Source organism: Boleophthalmus pectinirostris, unplaced genomic scaffold, assembly GCF_026225935.1.
Source record: "Boleophthalmus pectinirostris isolate CB_2022bp ecotype Guang Dong unplaced genomic scaffold, ASM2622593v1 HiC_scaffold_2825, whole genome shotgun sequence".
In the NCBI taxonomy this organism is placed as follows: Eukaryota; Metazoa; Chordata; class Actinopteri; order Gobiiformes; family Gobiidae; genus Boleophthalmus; species Boleophthalmus pectinirostris.
Genome location: NW_026571290.1, coordinates 581,618 through 599,117, shown reverse-complemented (window position 1 = coordinate 599,117; position 17,500 = coordinate 581,618). Strand labels below are relative to the sequence as shown.

General features: G+C 50.7%; 1 protein-coding gene across 1 annotated transcript in view; it reads left to right on the top strand.

Annotated features, from left to right (window-relative positions):
• Positions 1-17,500, top strand: part of dcc (DCC netrin 1 receptor) — a 32,117-nt gene that overhangs the window by 7,224 nt on the left and 7,393 nt on the right. The window contains exons 3-13 of the mRNA XM_055159915.1: positions 192-302; positions 3,431-3,625; positions 7,358-7,453; positions 8,566-8,801; positions 9,183-9,321; positions 11,484-11,591; positions 12,759-12,953; positions 14,554-14,586; positions 14,837-14,902; positions 15,598-15,757; positions 16,619-16,836. Of these exons, the coding sequence (XP_055015890.1) occupies positions 192-302; positions 3,431-3,625; positions 7,358-7,453; positions 8,566-8,801; positions 9,183-9,321; positions 11,484-11,591; positions 12,759-12,953; positions 14,554-14,586; positions 14,837-14,902; positions 15,598-15,757; positions 16,619-16,836 (1,557 nt within the window). The remainder of the gene's footprint in view (positions 1-191; positions 303-3,430; positions 3,626-7,357; positions 7,454-8,565; positions 8,802-9,182; positions 9,322-11,483; positions 11,592-12,758; positions 12,954-14,553; positions 14,587-14,836; positions 14,903-15,597; positions 15,758-16,618; positions 16,837-17,500) is intronic.

Here is a 17,500-nt window from a genome sequence, read left to right as displayed (position 1 = left end):
GAACAGAGACGAAAAACTGATTTTATTTTCCAAAAAAAACAAAAAAATCTGACAAAACCGTAGAAAAACATGATGGAAATAAAAGGTCAGGGTATCGGTATCGGTCTGGGTATCGGTCTGGGTATCTGTCAGGGTGCGGGTATCGGTATCGGTGTGAGTATCGGTGCTGACGCGAGTCTCCGCCCCCGCAGGTCTGGATAAAGGAGCTCAGTACAGTTTCCAGGTGGCGGCGATGACGGTGAACGGCTCAGGTCCGTTCAGCGACTGGGTTTCCACGGAGACGCCCGAGACCGACCTGGACGGTGAGAACACACACCAAACACTTTTTAAATGTATTTATTTAAATTATTTATTTTATTTATTTTATTGTATTTTTTAAATTTATTTATTTATTTATTGTTATTAATTATTTGTTTATTTTTTGTAATTTATTTATTTGATTAGATTTTTTTTTTTTTTTTTTTTTTTTTATTAATTATTTTATTTTATTTAGTTAGTTAGTTATTTGTTTAGTTATTTTATTTATAATTATTACTTTTTAATTCATTTGTTCTATTTATTTATTAATTTGTTTATTTTTTGTTTATTATTTGTTATTTATTTATTTTTTATTTATCATGCGTTTATTTACCATTGCGTTACCATGGAGACAGAGGAGAGAAGAGAAGAGAGGGATGGAGAGAGGAGGAGAACAGACTGATAGTTTGAAGGGGCAGGACTGTCAGTGTCAGAAACCGGAATGTTCCAGAGTAAAGCTTTAATCTGGAGAAGAAGAAGAAGAGGAAGAAGAGAAAGAGGAGAGGAGGAGAGGAGGAGAGGAGGAGGACGAGAGGAAGGGCATCTGGCTTTAATGGAAACATGCAGCCTCTGAAAATGAAAAGAGAGAGAAGGATAAACACAGAGAGAGAAGAGAGAGAGGGAAGGAAGGAGGAAGAGAGGAGAGAGGGAAGAGGAGAAGGAGGAAGAGGAGTGATGGATGAGAGAGAAGGGGGGATGGGAAAGAGGAGGAGAAAGAAGAGAGGAGAGGAGAAGGAGTGATGGATGAGAGGAAGAGAAGAGAGAGTGAGGGAGTGAGAGAGGGAGAGGAGGAAGAGGAGGAGTGATGGATGAGAGGAAGACGTGTAAACGGCTCCAAAGACAAAAACATGAATATTTAATGTTTAACTAACGACAGAAAAAAAAAAAAAAAAAACAGCTGCTGCAGGAACAAGGAAAGGAGACGAGGGAGCAAGGGCAGAGGAGACCAGGACAGAGGAGAAGAGGAAAGGAAACAAGGAGAGAGAAGACGAGGAAAGGAAACAAGGAGAGAGGAGACGAGGAACGGAAACAAGGACAGAGGAGACGAAGAAAGGAAACAAGGACAGAGGAGATGAGGAAAGGAAACAAGGACAGAGGAGACAAGGACAGAGGAGACCAGGACAGAGGAGACGAGGAAAGGAAAAAAGAACAGAGGAGACGAGGAAGCACGGAAAGAAGAAAAGGCCATAAGGAGAGAGGAAACGAGGAACAAGGAGATGAGGAGAGAGGACAGAAGGAGAGAAGGAAACAAGGAAACTATAGGAGAGAGGAGATGAGAAAAGGAAACAAGGACAGAGGAGACGAGGACAGAAGAGATGAGGACAGAGGAGACGAGGAAAGGAAGCGAGGACAGAGGAGCCGAGGACAGAGTTTGTGTTTGAGATCTATAAGGAAACATCTTCAGATGAGGAGGGAAGGAAACAAGGAGAAGAGGAAACGAGGAGGAAATGAGACAAGGAGGAAGGAGGGAAGGAGACAAGGAGATATGTTTATGTAAGTGTTGAATGTCCCCGGAGATGAGAAGACAAGGACAGAGGAGACAAGGAGACAAGGAGACAAGGACAGAGGAGACAAGGACAGAGGAGAATCTAAAACGCACAAATGTTTAAAAATGTGAAATAACCAACACAGGTACAAGCCCCTCCCCCTGCACACCAAGCCCCTCCCCCTGCACACCAAGCCCCTCCCCCTTTCCCCCTTCCCCCCCCCCCTCCTTTAGCCCCTCCCCTTCCTGTTTAACTCTGTTTGTTTCGATCGTCGTTTCCACAAATGAAATGAGGCGGTGCCCGGGAGGACGACACTAACGAGACAGTACAGACCGGAGGGACGAGTCAGGACGAGCCGCGAAAGCAAATCCTGTTAGAAACAGTTAGAGAGTCAGAGGGGGGGGGGGGGGCTTCAGGCGCCGATTAAACACGACAACAACAACAACAACACAACAACAACACAACGACAACACGACAGAGAAGAGCTGAACAAAACTGACACATCATTTTTATTTTTATGATTAAAATGAAAAACAGAACAGAACAGAACAGGACTGACTCATGGTGACATCGTCTGAGTTTGTTTAGTTTGTTTAGTTTGTTTTTATTCAGGACATAAACATTTCAAAATTGTTTTCTGTTTTATTAAATCAGAGTTTTTCTCCAAACTGTTCTGCTCAGATGTTCCTCCAGGTTTCGCTCGTTTCTTTTCTCTGAAGTTTCGTTGGAGTTTAATGATGAACTGGACAGTGGATATTTTAAAGCGACTCTTGTCTCGTTTCCACAACAGATTTAAGACTGAATCAAACTGAATTTGTCTTTAAAAAGTCCAGGTGAAAATGATTTTAAATCTGAATTTGGTTCCTGGATGCTGTTTGTGGTTTGTTCTTCACGCTGGTGTTCGGCCGGACGCTCGTCGTGTCACTTTATCTTCACTGAACGACCAGAATTATTTTTAACACGAACAAACGACAAACATGATCCAAGAAGAAATTTATTCAGATTTAAAATCAGAAGAAAACAAACAAACACTTCACTATTAACTTTAATTCACAATAAACATTTTTATTAAGAATTCAGTGTTTACATCAGGAGCACGTCTCCAAACACAGAGGGTCCAGGGCCCGTCCAGGGCCCGTCCGTCCAGGGCCCGTCCAGGGCCCAGGGCCACAGACTGATGATGTTTACATCAATAATTGAATGTGCAGGTTTCACACGTCAGAGCCTCAGTTTTTCTTCACACTCAGATCCTTAAAACACTAAATATTAAATATTTAACTTTATCAAGGGAGATTTTCCAAAAACTTTTTCATTGATGCAGGTCATTTGGGTCATTTCACCTGGAAGACTGAGGGCCACATTTGGCCCCCGGGCCAGAGTTTGGACATGTCTGGATTAAATGAACTTTTTAAAAACAAATTCAGTTTGATTCTGAATTAAATTAATAATTCTCTGTTTCATGTCTCTCTCTGTCGTGTCTGTGTGACTCTCGGTGTCTGTGTGACTCGGTGTGACTGACGGTGTGACTCGGTGTGACCTCGGTGTGACTCGGTGTGACTCGGTGTGACTCGTGTGACGGTGTGACGGTGTGACTCGGTGTGACCCGGTGTGACCCGGTGTGACTCGGTGCGCTCTCCTCTCCGCAGAGTCGACGGTCCCGGACCAGCCGTCGTCGCTCCATGTTCGTCCGTTGCCCAACAGCATCATCATGTCGTGGACGCCGCCGCTGTCGCCCGCCGTCCTCGTCCGCGGTTACATCATCGGTTACGGCGTTGGCAGCCCGTACGCCGAGACCGTCCGCGTGGACGCCAAGCAGAGATACTACGCCATCGAGAGGCTCGGTGAGGAACTGCACCGCACCAACTCAGGTCATGTGTGTCAGGGGACATCCTCCTGTGTGTGTCAGGGGTCATCCTCCTGTGTGTGTCAGGGGCCCTCTGTGTGTGTCAGGGGCCCTCTGTGTGTGTCAGGTGCCCTCTGTGTGTGTCAGGTGTCTGTGTGTGTCAGGGCCCCTGTGTGTGTCAGGGGCCCTGTGTGTGTCCTGTGTGTGTCAGGGGCCTCCTGTGTGTGTCAGGTGCTGCTCCTTGACCTTCACCTTCACATGTTCTGAGATGTTCCTCTGGTTGTTGGAGGAGTTTCTCTCAGACGTGAAGCTTCAGATTCACAATATTTTTCAAACAAACAAATCACACTTCAGTTTTTTTGTTTTTTTTTCCAAATCAACATTTTTCACAAACCAAACACCTGTGGAAAGCTCCATGGTGCAGCTTTAATCGTGTCTCTGGAGGATCTGAGGAGGTTCTGGGTCTGGACCGGGATCCTGGCTCGGGTCTTCTGGAGGTTCTGGGTCTGGACCGGGATCCTGGCTCGGGTCTTCAGGAGGTTCTGGGTCTGGACCGGATCCTGGCTCAGGTCTTCTGGAGGTTCTCGTGGTTCCTGCAGGTGTCGGTTTGTTTCTTCGGCCGCGACAGAAACTCTGAATAATTCACACAGTTTGATTTGAACCACACGAGGTCCTACATTATTAAAGAAACACTTTAAAATACACAAAACAGACAAGTGTGTGTGTGTGTGTTGTGTGTGTGTGTGTGTGTGTGTGTGTTGTGTGTGTGTGTCGGGGGGAAGGAAACATCTACAGATAAGGAGGGAAGGAAACAAGGAGGGAAGGAAATGAGACACGGAGGAAGGGGGGAAGGAGACAAATTGTTTGTGTAAGTGTTGAATGCCCACAAGGAGACAAGGAGACAAGGAAACAAGGAGATAAGGGCAGAAGGACACATGAGAGAAAGTGGGAAGGAGACAAGGAAACGAGGGGACAGAGAGATAAGGACACATGATTGTGTTTAGTGTCAAACAACCAGAGAGAAGGAGACAAGGAGAGAAGGAGAGAAGGAGAGAAGAGGGAAAGAGGGAAGGAAGGAGAAAGGAGAGAGGAGACAAGGAGGGAAGGATGGAAGGAGAGAAGGATAAAGGAGACAAGGAGGGAAAGAGGGAAGGCGAGAAGGAAGGAGAAAGGAGAGAGGAGACAAGGAGGGAAGGATGGAAGAAGAGAAGGATGGAAGGAGACAAGGAGGGAAGGAGAGATGGAGAAAGGAGACAAGGAGAGAAGGAGAAAAGAGACAATGAGAGAAGGAAGGAAGGAAGGAGAGAAGGAAAAAGGAGACAAGGAGGTAAGGAGACAAAGAGGGAAGGAGCAAAGGATGGAAGGAGAGAAGGAAGGAGAGAAGGAGAAAGGAGGGAAGGAGAGAAGGAGAGAAGGAAACAAAGAGGGAAGGAGCAAAGGAAGGAAGGAGAGAAGGAGGGAAGGAGAGGAGGAGACAAAGAGGGAAGGAGCAAAGGAAGGAAGGAAGGAGACAAGGAAGGAAGGAGAGAAGGAGCAAAGGAAGGAAGGAGAAAAGGAGGGAAGGAGCAAAGGATGGAAGGAAGGAAGGAGTGAAGGAGAAAGGAGGGAAGGAGAGAAGGAGACAAAGAGGGAAGGAGCAAAGGAAGGAAGGAGACAAGGAGGGAAGGAGCAAAGGAAGGAAAGAAAGAAGGAAAGAGACAAGGAGGGAAGGAGCAAAGGAAGGAAAGAAAGAAGGAAGGAGACGAGGAGGGAAGGAGAGAAGGAGAAAGGAGGGAAGGAGAGAAGGAGACAAAGAGGGAAGGAGCAAAGGAAGGAAGGAGACAAGGAGGGAAGGAGAGAAGGAAGGAGGGAAGGAGAAAGGAGGGAAGGAGAGAAGGAGACAAAGAGGGAAGGAGCAAAGGAAGGAAAGAAGGAAGGAGAAAGGAGGGAAGGAAGCAAAGGAAGAAGGAAAGGAGAAGGAAGGAAGGAAGGAAGGAGACAAAGAGGGAAGGAGAGAAGGATGAAAGGAGAGAAGGAGACAAGGACACAAGTGGAGAAGGAGGGAAGGAGAGGAGGAGACAGTGTCCAGAGGAGGGAGGGAAGAGGAGACACAGGCAGAACGTTCAAACTGAGACGTGCATCATGTGACACTGTGGCAGAGTGGTTATCCTGTCTCCCTCTCACCAGGAGGTTGTGTGACCCCTGACCCCTGACCCCTGACCTTCAGACCCTCAGACCCTCAGACCTCAGACCTTCAGACCCTCAGACCTTCAGACCTTCAGACCCTCAGACCCTCAGACCCTCAGACCCTCAGACCTCAGACCCTCAGACCCTCAGACCCTCAGACCTCAGACCCTCAGACCCTCAGACCTTCAGACCCTCAGACCTTCAGACCTCAGACCTTCAGACCCTCAGACCCTCAGACCTTCAGACCTTCAGACCTCAGACCTTCAGACCTCAGAGACCTCAGACCTCAGACCTCAGACCCTCAGACCTTCAGACAGACCTCAGACCCTCAGACCTTCAGACCTTCAGACCTTCAGACCCTCAGACCTCAGACCCTCAGACCTTCAGACCCTCAGACCCTCAGACCCTCAGACCCTTCAGACCTTCAGACCTCCTCAGACCCTCAGACCCTCAGACCCTCAGACCTTCAGACCCTCAGACCTTCAGACCTTCAGACCCTCAGACCCTCAGACCCTCAGACCTTCAGACCTTCAGACCTTCAGACCTCAGACCCTCAGACCCTCAGACCTTCAGACCTCAGACCCTCAGACCTCCTTCAGACCTTCAGACCCTCAGACCCTCAGACCTCAGACCCTTCAGACCTCAGACCCTCAGACCCTCAGACCCTCAGACCTCAGACCCTCAGACCCTCAGACCCTCAGACCCTCAGACCTCAGAGACCTCAGACCTCAGACCCTCAGACCCTCAGACCTCAGACCTCAGACCCTCAGACCCTCAGACCTCAGACCTTCAGACCTCAGACCTCAGACCTTCAGACCCTCAGACCCTCAGACCTCCGACCCTCAGACCTTCAGACCTTCAGACCCTCAGACCCTCAGACCTTCAGACCTCAGACCTTCAGACCTTCAGACCTTCAGACCCTCAGACCTTCAGACCTTCAGACCTTCAGACCCTCAGACCCTCAGACCTCAGACCTTCAGACCCTCAGACCCTCAGACCCTCAGACCTTCAGACCTCAGACCCTCAGACCTTTCAGACCTCAGACCTCAGACCTTCAGACCTTCAGACCTCAGACCTCAGACCTCAGACCTTCAGACCTTTCAGACCCTCAGACCCTCAGACCTTCAGACCCTCAGACCTTCAGACCTCAGACCTTTAGACCTTCAGACCCTCAGACCTCAGACCTTCAGACCTTCAGACCTTTAGACCTTCAGACCCTCAGACCTCAGACCCTCAGACCTTCAGACCTTCAGACCTTCAGACCCTCAGACCTTTCAGACCTTCAGACCCTCAGACCTTCAGACCCTCAGACCCTCAGACCTCAGACCTCAGACCTCAGACCTCAGACCTCAGACCTCAGACCTCAGACCTCAGACCTCAGACCTTTCAGACCTTCAGACCCTCAGACCCTCAGACCCTCAGACCTTCAGACCTTTCAGACCTCAGACAGACCTCAGACCTCAGACCTTCAGACCTTCAGACCTTCAGACCTCAGACCTTCAGACCCTCAGACCTTCAGACCTTCAGACCTTCTGACCTCTCGTCTCTCGTCTGTCGTCCTCAGAGCCCAGTTCTCATTACGTGATCTCGCTGAAGGCCTTTAACAACGCTGGAGAGGGAGTCCCACTGTACGAGAGCGCCGTCACCAGGTCACTGACAGGTACTGCACCTGACCACTGCACCTGACCACCGCACCTCACCGCCGCACCTGACCACCACCGCACCTGACCACCACCTGCACCCACTGCACCTGCACCACCTGCACCTGCACCTGCACCTGACCACTGCACCTGACCGCCGCACCTGACCACCACCGCACCTGACCACCGCACCTGACCACTGCACCTGACCACTGCACCTGACCACCGCACCTGACCACCGCACCTGACCACCGCACCTGACCACCGCACCTGACCACTGCACCTGACCACCGCACCTGACCACTGCACCTGACCACCGCACCTGACCACCGCACCTGACCACGACCACCTGACCACCGCACCTGACCACCGCACCTGACCACCACACCTGACCACTGCACCTGACCACCGCACCTGACCGCCGCACCTGACCGCCGACCGACCGCCGCACCTGACCGCACCGCACCTGACCACCGCACCTGACCACCGCACCTGACCACCGCACCTGACCGCACCTGCACCTGACCACCGCACCTGACCGCACCTGACCACCGCACCTGACCACCGCACCTGACCACTGCACCTGACCACCGCACCTGACCACCGCACCTGACCACTGCACCTGACCACTGCACCTGACCACCACCGCACCTGACCACCACACCTGACCACCTGCACCTGACCGCCGCACCTGACCTGACCACTGCACCTGACCGCCGCACCTGACACACAGAAGATCTCACACAGTCCTGGTTTAGTCCTGGTTTAGTCCTGTTTAGACCTGGTTTAGTCCTGGTTTAGTCCTGGTTTAGACCTGGTTTAGTCCTGGTTTAGACCTGGTTTAGACCTGGTTTAGTCCTGGTTTAGTCCTGGTTTAGTCCTGGTTCAGTCCTGGTTTAGATTCTGGTCCATATGTCTTTATAACTGTGTGATCCCTCAGTGCTCCAGGTCGGTCCCATAGTGGTCCAGGTCTAAACCTTCAGATCTGCTCCTCTCTAGACCCCCAGACCCCTCAGACCTTCAGACCTTTAGATCTTCAGACCTTCGCTGTGTTCAGATGTTCCTCGTTGGTTGTTTCTGACGTTCTCTTCGTCTTTCTCTTCACCCCCCCTGGACCCGCCCGGACCCTCAGACCCGCCGGACCCCTCGGAGGACGACCTGTTCCTCTTTGAGAAGTTCCCCACGGCGGTCCCGGACAGCACTACGTTTCCCATGATTCCTCCGGTGGGGGTCCAGGCCGTGGCTCTGGGTCCGGACTCGGTCCGTGTGTCCTGGGCCGATAACGCCGTCAAGACCCAGAAGAACAACGAGGTCCGGTTCTACTCGGTCAAGTGGAGGAGCAGCCACTCGTCCAGCGGCAAGTACAAGGTGAGACCGGGTCTAGACTGGGTTTAGACCCAGTCTAGACCAGGTTTAGACTGAGTTTAGACTGAGTTTAGACCGAGTTTAGACCGAGTTTAGAGAGTTAGACTGAGTTTAGACCGGGTCTAGACCAGGTTTAGACCAGGTTTAGACTGAGTTTAGACCGAGTTTAGACTCAGTTTAGACTGAGTTTAGACTGAGTTTAAACTGAGTGTAGACCCAGTTTGGTCCGAGTTTAGCCCAGGGTTAGACAGGGTTTAGACTGCGGTTAGTTATGTTTTAGTCCCGGTCACGACTCGGTTCCCGGTCCCGGTTCCCGGTCCTGACCCGGTTCCTGGTCCCGGTCCTGACCCGGTTCCTGGTCCCGGTCCTGACCCGGCTGTTCAGTCCGCAGACACCACGGCTCTGTCTCACACGGTCACGGGGCTGAAGCCGAACTCTGTGTACGAGTTTTCTGTGATGGTGACGAAGGGCAGGAAGTCGAGCACCTGGAGCATGACGGCGCACGCCACCACCTACGAAGCAGGTAACCACGGCGACGCCCCACAGACACGCCCACAGACACGCCACAGACACGCCCACAGACACGCCCACACGCGTGTTGGACATGTTGGACATAATGGACATGTTGGACATTTAGAACATGTTGGACATTTAGAACATGTTGGACATGTTGGACATGTTAGGACATGTTGGACATGTTGGACATTTAGGACATGTTGGACATGTTGGACATGTAGGACATGTTGGACATGTTGGACATGTTGGACATGTTAGGACATGTTGGACATGTTGGACATGTTAGGACATGTTGGACATGTTGGACATGTTAGGACATGTTGGACATGTTGGACATGTAGGACATGTTGGACATTTTGGACATGTTGGACATGTAGGACATGTTGGACATTTTATGTTAGGACTGTAGGACATGTTGGACATGTTGGACATGTTGGACATGTTGGACATGTTAGGACATGTTGGACATGTTAGGACATGTTGGACATGTTGGACATGTTGGACATTTAGGACATGTTGGACATGTTGGACATTTAGGACATGTTGGACATGTTGGACATGTAGGACATGTTAGGACATGTTGGACATGTTAGGACATTTAGGACATGTTGGACATGTTGGACATGTAGGACATTTAGGACATGTTGGACATGTAGGACATGTAGGACATTTAGGACATGTTGGACATGTTAGGACATGTTAGGACATGTAGGACATTTAGGACATGTTGGACATGTAGGACATGTTGGACATTTAGGACATTTAGGACATGTTGGACATGTTGGACATTTAGGACATTTAGGACATGTTGGACTGTTGGACATGTTGGACATGTTGGACATTTAGGACATGTTGGACATGTAGGACATGTAGGACATGTTGGACATTTAGGACATGTTAGGACATGTTAGGACATGTTGGACATGTTGGACATTAGGACAGTTGGACATTGGACATGTAGGACATGTAGGACATGTGGACATGTTGGACATTTAGGACATGTTAGGACATTGTTAGGACATGGTTGGACAGGACATGTTGGACATGTTGGACATGTTGGACATGTTAGGACATGTTAGGACATTGGACATAGGACATGTTGGACATTTAGGACATGTATGGACATGTTGGACATGTTGGACATTTGACATTTAGGACATGTTGGACATTAGGACATGTTGGACATGTTGGACATGTAGGACATTGTAGGACATTTAGGACATGTTGGACATGTAGGACATGTTGGACATGTTTAGGACATTTAGGACATGTTAGGACATGTTGGACATGTTGGACATGTTAGGACATGTTGGACATTTAGGACATGTTGGACATGTTAGGACATGTTGGACATTTAGGACATTTAGGACATGTTGGACATGTTGGACATGTAGGACATGTTGGACATTTAGGACATGTTGGACATGTAGGACATGTTGTTAGGACATGTTGGACATTTAGGACATGTTGGACATGTAGGACATGTTAGGACATGTTGGACATTTAGGACATGTTGGACATTTTGGACATGTTGGACATGTAGGACATGTTGGACATGTAGGACATGTATGGACATGACATTGGACATGTAGGACATGTTGGACATGTTGGACATGGACTAGGACATGTTGGACATGTTGGACATGTTTGGACATGTTAGGACATTTGGACATTTAGGACATGTTGGACATGGTTAGGACATTTAGGACATGTTGTTGGACATGTTGGACATGTTGGACATGTTGGACATGTGTGGACATGTTGGACATGTTGGACATGTTGACAGGACATGTTAGGACATGTTGGACATGTTGGACATGTTGGACATGTTGGACATGTTAGGACATGTAGGACATGTTGGACATGTTGGACATGTTGGACATGTTGGACATGTTAGGACATGTTGGACATGTTGGACATTTGGACATGTTAGGACATGTTGGACATGTAGGACATGTTGGACATGTTGTTGGACATGTTGGACATGTTGGACATGTTGGACTGTATGTTGGACATGTAGGACATGTTGGACATTTAGGACATGTTGGACATGTTGGACATGTAGGACATGTTGGACATGTTGGACATGTTGGACATGTTGGACATTTTTCTTCTGTGTTTTTCCTTCTCTTCGTTTTTCTCACTCGTGTGTCTGTGTGTGATTGACAGCTCCGAGCTCCGCTCCAAAAGACTTGACTGTGATTGGTCGAGAGGGTCGACCCCGGGCCATCCTCATCAGCTGGCAACCGCCCATGGAGGCCAACGGACGAATCACAGGTCAGAGATCCCGACGGGCGCCTCCGTCGGCCAATCAAAGTCTCGCAACTCCAGCTCTGCACCTCCCTCCCCCCGCGAGCTCGTCCTCGCTCAGAAACGCTCCGCTCCACCGCGTACGGACTCAACCAGGACTGATCCAGGTCCGGGACCAGACCAGGACCAGAGCAGGACCAGACCGAAACTGAGACTGAGACCAGACCAGGACCAGGCCGGAACCAGACTGGGACTGAGACTAAGACCGGACTGGAGGCTCAGAGCCCACGGCAGGACCGGAGCTCAAGCTGAGGCTCGGACCCCGCGGAGGCTCAGAGTCAAAGCTCAAAGTCCAGTCTGGTCTCGGTCTGGTCCTGGTCTGGTCCCGGTCTGGTCCCGGTTTGGTCCCGGACCTGGATCAGTCCTGGTTCAGTTCACTGAAGTCACGTAAACGGTTGTTATCAGTTTTTTTCAATTTTTCATTTAAACACAAAATGGAAAACTGAAAAAACGAATCGTTATCTGTTTTTTTTTTTTTTCATTTTGGTGTTGGAGCCTGGGCCCAGGCAGAACCTGGAGGAATCCCTCGTTTATCTTCCACAGGGTCTGAAGCTGGAGACACTCGCTCTGGGCTCAGATGTAAAACCTCAGGAAAGTCTTTGGACTTCATGTTCCTCGTGTTGTGGTCGACACAAAAGTCCAAAAACGTTCCTCTGAACGTTTTGGACAAACATCAGGTCGACGTCTCAGAGTGTTTCCTCTGACCTCAGATCTGCACCCAGTCCTCAGGTTTAAGGAAAGACCTGGAGCCTTTTTGAGTTCCTCCTGATGGACAAAGTGACTCTGAGCTCCAGGTCTGTGCTCCAGGTCTGAGCTCCAGGTCTGGGCTCCAGGTCTGGGCTCCAGGTCTGAGCTCCAGGTCTGAGCACCAGGTCTGTGCTCCAGGTCTGTGCTCCAGGTCTGAGCTCCAGGTCTGTGCTCCAGGTCTAAGCTCCAGGTCTGAGCTCAAGGTCTGTGCTCCAGGTCTGTGCTCCAGGTCTGTGCTCCAGGTCTGAGCTCCAGGTCTGTGCTCCAGGTCTGAGCTCCAGGTCGTGCTGAGGGTTTGACTCCAGCTGTCGTCCTTGTGCTGTTGCTGTGTCCTTGGGCCAGACACTTGAGTGCGTCGCTCTCACGTGTCTCCTCCGCCCCCTGCAGGTTACATCGTGTATTACACCCTGGACAAAAACGCTCCGATCGACGACTGGTCCATGGAGTCCATCTCCGGAGACCGACTGACGCACCAGGTCCTGGACCTGAGTCTGGACACGGTCTACTACTTCAGGATCCAGGCCAAGAACAGCAAAGGACTGGGACCCCTGTCCGAGCCCGTGGCCTTCAGGACCGCCAAAGGTGACCTGAGTTACCTGAGTTAGACCTGAGTTAGACTTGAGTTAGACCTGAGTTAGACTTGAGTTAGACTTGAGTTAGACTTGAGTTAGACTTGAGTTAGACCTGAGTTAGACTTGAGTTAGACTTGAGTTAGACTTGAGTTAGACTTGAGTTAGACTTGAGTTAGACTTGAGTTAGACCTGAGGTAGACCTGAGTTAGACCTGAGTTAGACTTGAGTTAGACCTGAGTTAGACTTGGGTTAGACTTGAGTTAGACCTGAGCTAGCCTTGAGTTATACTTGAGTTAGACCTGAGTTAGACTTGAGTTAGACTTGAGTTAGACCTGAGTTAGACCTGAGTTAGACTTGAGTTAGACTTGAGTTAGACCTGAGTTAGACTTGAGTTAGACCTGAGTTAGACTTGAGTTAGACTTGAGTTAGACCTGAGTTAGACTTGAGTTAGACTTGAGTTAGACTTGAATTAGACCTGAGTTAGACTTGAATTAGACCTGAGTTAGACCTAAGTTAGACATGAGTTAGACTTGAGTTAGACTTGAGTTAGACCTGAGTTAGACTTGAGTTAGACTTGAGTTAGACCTGAGTTAGACTTGAGTTAGACTTGAATTAGACCTGAGTTAGACCGGAGTTAGACTTGAGTTAGACCTGAGTTAGACCTGAGTTAGACTTGAGTTAGACTTGAGTTAGACCTGAGCTAGACTTGAGTTAGACCTGAGTTAGACCTGAGTTAGACTTGAGTTAGACCTGAGTTAGACTTGAATTAGACCTGAGTTAGACCTTGAGTTAGACTTGAGTTAGACTTGAGTTAGACTTGAGTTAGACCTGAGTTAGACTTGAGTTAGACTTGAGTTAGACTTGAGTTAGACCTGAGTTAGACTTGAGTTAGACCTGAGTTAGACCTGAGTTAGACTTGGTAGACTTGAGTTAGACTGAGCTAGCCTTGAGTTATACTTGAGTTAGACCTTGAGTTAGATTGAGTTAGACCTGAGTTAGACTGAGTTAGACTTGAGTTAGACTTGAGTTAGACCTGAGTTAGACTTGAGTTAGACCTGAGTTGGACTTGAGTTAGACTTGAGTTAGACTTGAGTTAGACCTGAGTTAGACTTGAGTTAGACTTGAGTTAGACTTGAATTAGACCTGAGTTAGACCTGAGTTAGACTTGAATTAGACCTGAGTTAGACCTAAGTTAGACTTGAGTTAGACTTGAGTTAGACCTGAGTTAGACTTAAGTTAGACTTGAGTTAGACCTGAGTTAGACTTGAGTTAGACTTGAGTTAAGACCTGAGTTAGACTTGAGTTAGGCCTGAGTTAGACCTGAGGTAGACCTGAGTTAGACCTGAGTTAGACTTGAGTTAGACCTGAGTTAGACTTGAGTTAGACCTGAGTTAGACTTGAGTTAGACTTGAGTTAGACTTGAGTTAGACCTGAGTTAGACTTGAGTTAGACTGAGTTAGACTTGAGTTAGACTTGAGTTAGACCTGAGTTAGACTTGAGTTAGACTTGAGTTAGACTTGAGTTAGACTTGAGTTAGTTAGACTTGAGTTAGACTTGAGTTAGACCTGAGTTAGACCTGAGGTTCTGACTCTGCGTTTGTTCTTTCTCAGTGGAGCATCCAGACAAGATGCCCAACGACCAGGGTGAGTCCAGAGACCTTCACCCAGAACATCTACAGAACATCTCCAGAACATCTACAGCCAGAACATCTCCAGAACATCTACAGAACATCTACAGAACATCTACAGAACATCTCCACCCAGAACATCTCCACCCAGAACATCTACAGAACATCTCCACCCAGAACATCTCCACCCAGAACATCTACAGAACATCTCCACCCAGAACATCTCCACCTGGACCATGTGTATCTCAGTGTTGTGTTGTGTTCAGGTCGTGGAGGAGAGCACCCGTACTGGCACCCAGACAGCACCCACATCGACCGCAGCAACATCAACGGTACAGCACCCACCATCTGCTCCACCATCTCCACCTCTGCTCCACCATCTGCTCCACCTCTGCTCCACCTCTGCTCCAACAGCTCCACCTCTCTCCACCTCTGCTCCACCTCTGCTCCCATCTCCACCTCTGCTCCACCTCTGCTCCAACATCTGCTCCACCATCTGCTCCACCTCTGCTCCACCTCTGCTCCACCATCTGCTCCACCATCTGCTCCACCTCTGCTCCATCTGCTCCACCATCTGCTCCACCTCTGCTCCACCTCTGCTCCATCTGCTCCATCTGCTCCACCTCTGCTCCACCTCTGCTCCACCATCTGCTCCACCTCTCCACCTCTGCTCCACCTCTGCTCACCTCTGCTCCACATCTGCTCCACCTCTTGCTCCACCTCTGCTCCACCTCCTGCTCCACCTCTGCTCCACCATCTGCTCCACCTCTGCTCCACCTCTGCTCCAACATCTGCTCTTCCACCTTCTGCTTCCTCTGTCCTCCCTCATTTCCTCCTCTCCTCCTGCACCTGTCTCTGCACCTGTCTCCTGTCTCTGCACCTGTCTCTGCACCTGTCTCCTGTCTCTGCTCCTGTCTCTGCACCTCCTGTCTCTGCTCCTGTCTCTGCACCTGTCTCCTGTCTCTGCTCCTGTCTCTGCACCTGTCTCCTGTCTGTGCACCTGTCTGACTGTGTTGGTGTCCCTCAGGTCCGCCTGTCGGGCAGGTGCGCCCCCCTCACTCCCTGGCTCCTCAGAGAGGTTCTCAGATGTTGGTGTTGGTGCTGGTGTCGGTCGGGGCGCTCACCGTCGTCATGATCGTCGTCGTGGCGCTGATCTGCACCCGCCGAAGCTCCGCCCACCAGAGGAAGTGAGATACTACTGCAGTACTGTAGTACTGTAGTACTACTGTAGTACTACTGTAGTACTACTAATACTGCACTACTATACTATGTACTACTACTACTAATATTTAGACCAGGTCCAGACCCGGTCTGACCCAGTGTGACCCGGGTTGACCCGGTGTGACCCAGTGTGACCGGTCTGACCCGGGTTGACCCGGGTTGACCCGGTTTGACCCAGTTTGACTCAGTCTGACCCGGTCTGACCCGGGCTGACCCGGTGTGACCCAGTGTGACCCGGTCTGACCCGGGTTGACCCGGGTTGACCCGGTTGACCAGTTTTGACGGTCTGACCCGGTGACCCGGGTGACCCGTGTGACCCGGTCTGACCCGGGTGACCCGGTTTGACCGGGTTGACCCGGTCTGACCCGGGTTGACCGGGTCTGACCCGGTCTGACCCGGGGTGACCCGGTGTGACCCGGGTTGACCCGGGTTGACCCGGTTTGACCCAGTTTGACTCAGTCTGACCCGGTCTGACCCGGTCTGACCCGGGTTGACCCGGTTGACCGGTTGACCCGGTGACCCGGTTGACCCGGGTTGACCCGGTCCCTGACCCGGGTTGACCCGGTCTGACCCGGGTTGACCCGGGTGACCCGGTGTGACCCGGTCTGACCCGGTCTGACCCGGTGACCCGGTTTGACCCGGTCTGACCCGGTCTGACCCGGGTTGACCCGGTTTGACCCAGTTTGGCTCGGTCTGACCCGGTCTGACCCGGTCTGACCCGGTGTGACCCGGGTTGACCCGGTCTGACCCGGGTTGACCCGGTCTGACCCGGGTTGACCGGGTCTGACCCGGGTTGACCCGGTGTGACCCGGTTGTGGTGTGCGCAGGAAGCGGGCCAGTGCGAGTAAGCGTAAGGGGAGTCAGAAGGAGCTGAGGCCTCCAGATCTTTGGATCCACCACGAGGAGATGGAGATGAAGAACATGGACAAAGCTCCGAGCGTCGCTCCGTCCGTACGAGATTCGCCCATTCAAACCTGCCAGGACCGCCCCCAGCCCGCCCTCAGCCAATCAGAGAGCCAGCTGGGCAGCAAGAGCAGCCACTCAGGTACGAGCTCCACATGACCTCATGACCTCGTGACCTCACGACCTAATCACCTCCTGACCTCATGACCTTGTGACCTGGCGCTGCCAGCCGTGGCATCAGAAGGTCACAGATCCAAAATGATCCAAACCAAATAAAGATCGAGATTTAAAATAAAATAAAATTGATTCTTGACCCAATAAACACGACACAGGATCTTCCTCCATGTTCTTCTTCTTCTCTGGGGTCTCCCAGACTTCCTTCACCCCAGACACTTCCTCCAGCTCCTCCAGTGTGTCCTGGGTCTCCTCCTCCCGGTGGGACATGAACACCTCCTGAGGGACACGTCCAGGAGACGTCAGAACAGACGTCCTCCTCAGACGTCCTCCCCTCAGACGCTCCTCTCCACGTGGAGGAGCAGCGGCTCTACTCCGAGCTCCTCACTCTGTGTCTAAGGGAGACGCAAGAACCAAACCCAGACTCAACTCCTCTTCACCACAACCACCCAGACAGACCTGCCACTGCACCTGCCTGTCACCTGTCCACCTGTCTCACCTGTCCTCACCTGTCCTCACTGTCTCACCTGTCCTCACCTCACCTGTCCTCACCTGTCACCTGTGTTCACCTGTCACTGTCCTCACCTGTCCTCACCTGTCCTCACCTGTCCTCACCTGTCACCTGTCACCTG